This window comes from Eschscholzia californica, unplaced genomic scaffold, assembly GCF_041429995.1.
Source record: "Eschscholzia californica isolate CP2 unplaced genomic scaffold, dmEscCali1.0.p SCAF_4, whole genome shotgun sequence".
Taxonomy (NCBI): domain Eukaryota; kingdom Viridiplantae; phylum Streptophyta; class Magnoliopsida; order Ranunculales; family Papaveraceae; genus Eschscholzia; species Eschscholzia californica.
This window is the reverse complement of record NW_028238461.1, coordinates 23,997,325-23,999,694: the sequence shown is the minus strand read 5'-3', so window position 1 is coordinate 23,999,694 and position 2,370 is coordinate 23,997,325. Positions and strand designations below refer to the sequence as shown.

General features: G+C 36.2%; 1 protein-coding gene across 1 annotated transcript; it reads right to left on the bottom strand.

Annotated features, from left to right (window-relative positions):
• Positions 1–655: 655 nt before the first annotated feature.
• On the bottom strand, positions 656–2,011 carry LOC147543786 (transcription factor bHLH87-like). The gene has a single exon (XM_086635508.1). The coding sequence runs from the start codon at positions 2,009–2,011 to the stop codon at positions 656–658; it is 1,356 nt and encodes a 451-aa protein (XP_086491634.1).
• Positions 2,012–2,370: the final 359 nt, after the last annotated feature.

Genomic DNA, 2,370 nt, shown 5'->3' with positions numbered 1-2,370 from the left:
AGGCAAACCTTGACAAACACTGATGTTGGAGTGGTTTTCAAGAGCATGCTTTGGCTTAAACCAAGGAGACACATAGACTGACTAAGGCTCAAAAGCCCAAAGAGAATGTCTTAAATTGGTTAGCCAACTAGCTACTTTAAAGAAAACTCTTCACACAGATCTCCAAGTAAAACATGCTCCAAGTACAACACTAAACCCTAGATAATTAAAAAATAAAAAAAGACTTTACTGATGAATATAACTTTTCCAACTCTAATATTTGATAATCATAGCTAAATAATGAATTTAAACTTTTTGTATGAAAAAAGTTTAACCACTTTGTTTTTCTTGCTTGTTTATTCTAGTTTGGCTTGTGGTGGATGTACTGATGTGGTTATGATTAAGTGATGCTAATGATGCTCCCCAAGTACAAAAAACTTTTTAAAAACCCTAATCTTAAAAAAAAAGGTGCATGTACTAATGAAGATTATGATACTTGTATTTGGGATTAGGGTCCATAACTTTTGAAGTAGGATACTATATGATTTCATCATCATGTGATGGATTAATGATGATGATGAGTATAATGGGTATTTGAGATAAGTCTTGATTCATCAATAGGGCTAAACTTTTTCTAAAAATAAAGAGAACTTTTATATGTTGGACATTTTTTTTTTTAGGGTTTTGGGAAATGAAAAGGAGTTTGCATGGCAAAAGTGTTGTTGAATTGTGGTGCTGATAATAAAGGAAGATTTCTAGAGGTGAAATTAGAAGGATCATATCTGTGACCTAGGTTTTCAAGGGCTTTAACCTGTGCTTTGAGAAACTTGAGATAATTTGCAGCTTCATCAAGCATTGATGCAGTGTCCATCTTGCTTCCACCAGGAACCAACCTCTGCAAAACCCTAATTCTCTCACTTATTCTCTCCCTTCTCTGTCTTGCAGCTACAGTCTGTGGGTCACTTGATATTCTGACATTCTTCCTCTTACGCTTTTCTACTACTTCTTGCCCTAAATTCACTGGCCTAAAAGCTGCAGCTCTATAAATCATCTCCTTCATTTGTGCAATAGCTTCTGTATCAGGCTCATCAACAGGAGATACGGAAGAATCTCGAAGTTGAAAGCTGATAGTTGAAGAGTTATCTAATTGTGATTTCTTCAACTTGGATTGGTCGTCGGAGATAAGTCGAAAACCTGTCTCTCTAGTGAAAGAATGGGATTGAGAAGGATTGAAATATGGATAATTCACATTCTCTTTGAATGGTTCTCTCTCCTTTTTCTTTGAATTACTAGGCCTAGGACACCCATCATTAATATTGTTGAAACAATGATTTGATGAAGCTTGAGAGACTGTTTCATCGAGTTCACTTATCGGGTGCAGTAGCAATTCTTTCTTTTGTTCATTATTTTGAAATTCTACTGATGTAGAAACACCACTAGTACTCATAGAACCAAAGTCCCATAAATTTCTGCAATCAGGAAATATCATACTTCCCATGCTTTCTTGATTTTCGACCGATGTTGTCGTGTTGTTATTATCCGAAGACATCAAACAGTCAAGAGACTCCATTAGAGAACCAACCTTACTCGTAGTAAATGCTTCCGTAACGCCATAAAAGGGACTCACAATATCATAAGGTCCGCTTACCATTGGAGAAGAATAAAAGTAAGGAGTATTCAAATTTGCTTCACTCAAACTAGTCCCACCACTAACTCCTGATTCAACATTACTTCCGTCAAGATATATCGGTTGTATTCGCTCCGTGAAGTTCGTTTTTGAAGCAGCATTAGGGAATTTTAATTCTTGTGCCCTTTTATGTACTTCATTTGAGTTTGAGGTACTATTTACGCACGACCTAATTCCTCCAAACTCATTATGACTGCTTGGGTAGAGGAATCCTTTAGCTGCCAGCTGCTCATTCATCTCATTTCCATGAACAATGGTGTAATGATCAAAACGAGATGAACCTGAGAAAGCTTCTCCAATTTCATTTTGCTGGTTGCTACAATGATATGGCTGAGTATTTGACATATTGGTGACGACCGATGTGTCCATACGACTAGATTGTTGAGCAATTTTTTCCAAATTTGTGTATATACCCTGCAAATAAATTCGACCAAGTAGAGATGTAAGATAAAACTTTTAACCTTCAAGGCATGGAGTTCATCTATATATATGAAACTTACAGTCTTTATTGAATCTGCAATTCTGTAGGGTATACCTTGCTCCAAGATCCAATACCTCTCTAGTTATTATCTTTGAAGAAGGAGACAGTGACGCGTTCGATCCACGCCAAGAGTGCTAGAAGTAAAGTTGAATCAGACTATTATAGGCTAATCAAACTATTCACCTTTGAGATTCAAGGAAGTATATTGATGAAATTTGCTAGA

Bases quoted from the DNA above. Each gene is read 5' to 3' on its own strand.
- LOC147543786 (XM_086635508.1), bottom strand. From the start codon at position 2,011: ATGTCAAATACTCAGCCATATCATTGTAGCAACCAGCAAAATGAAATT.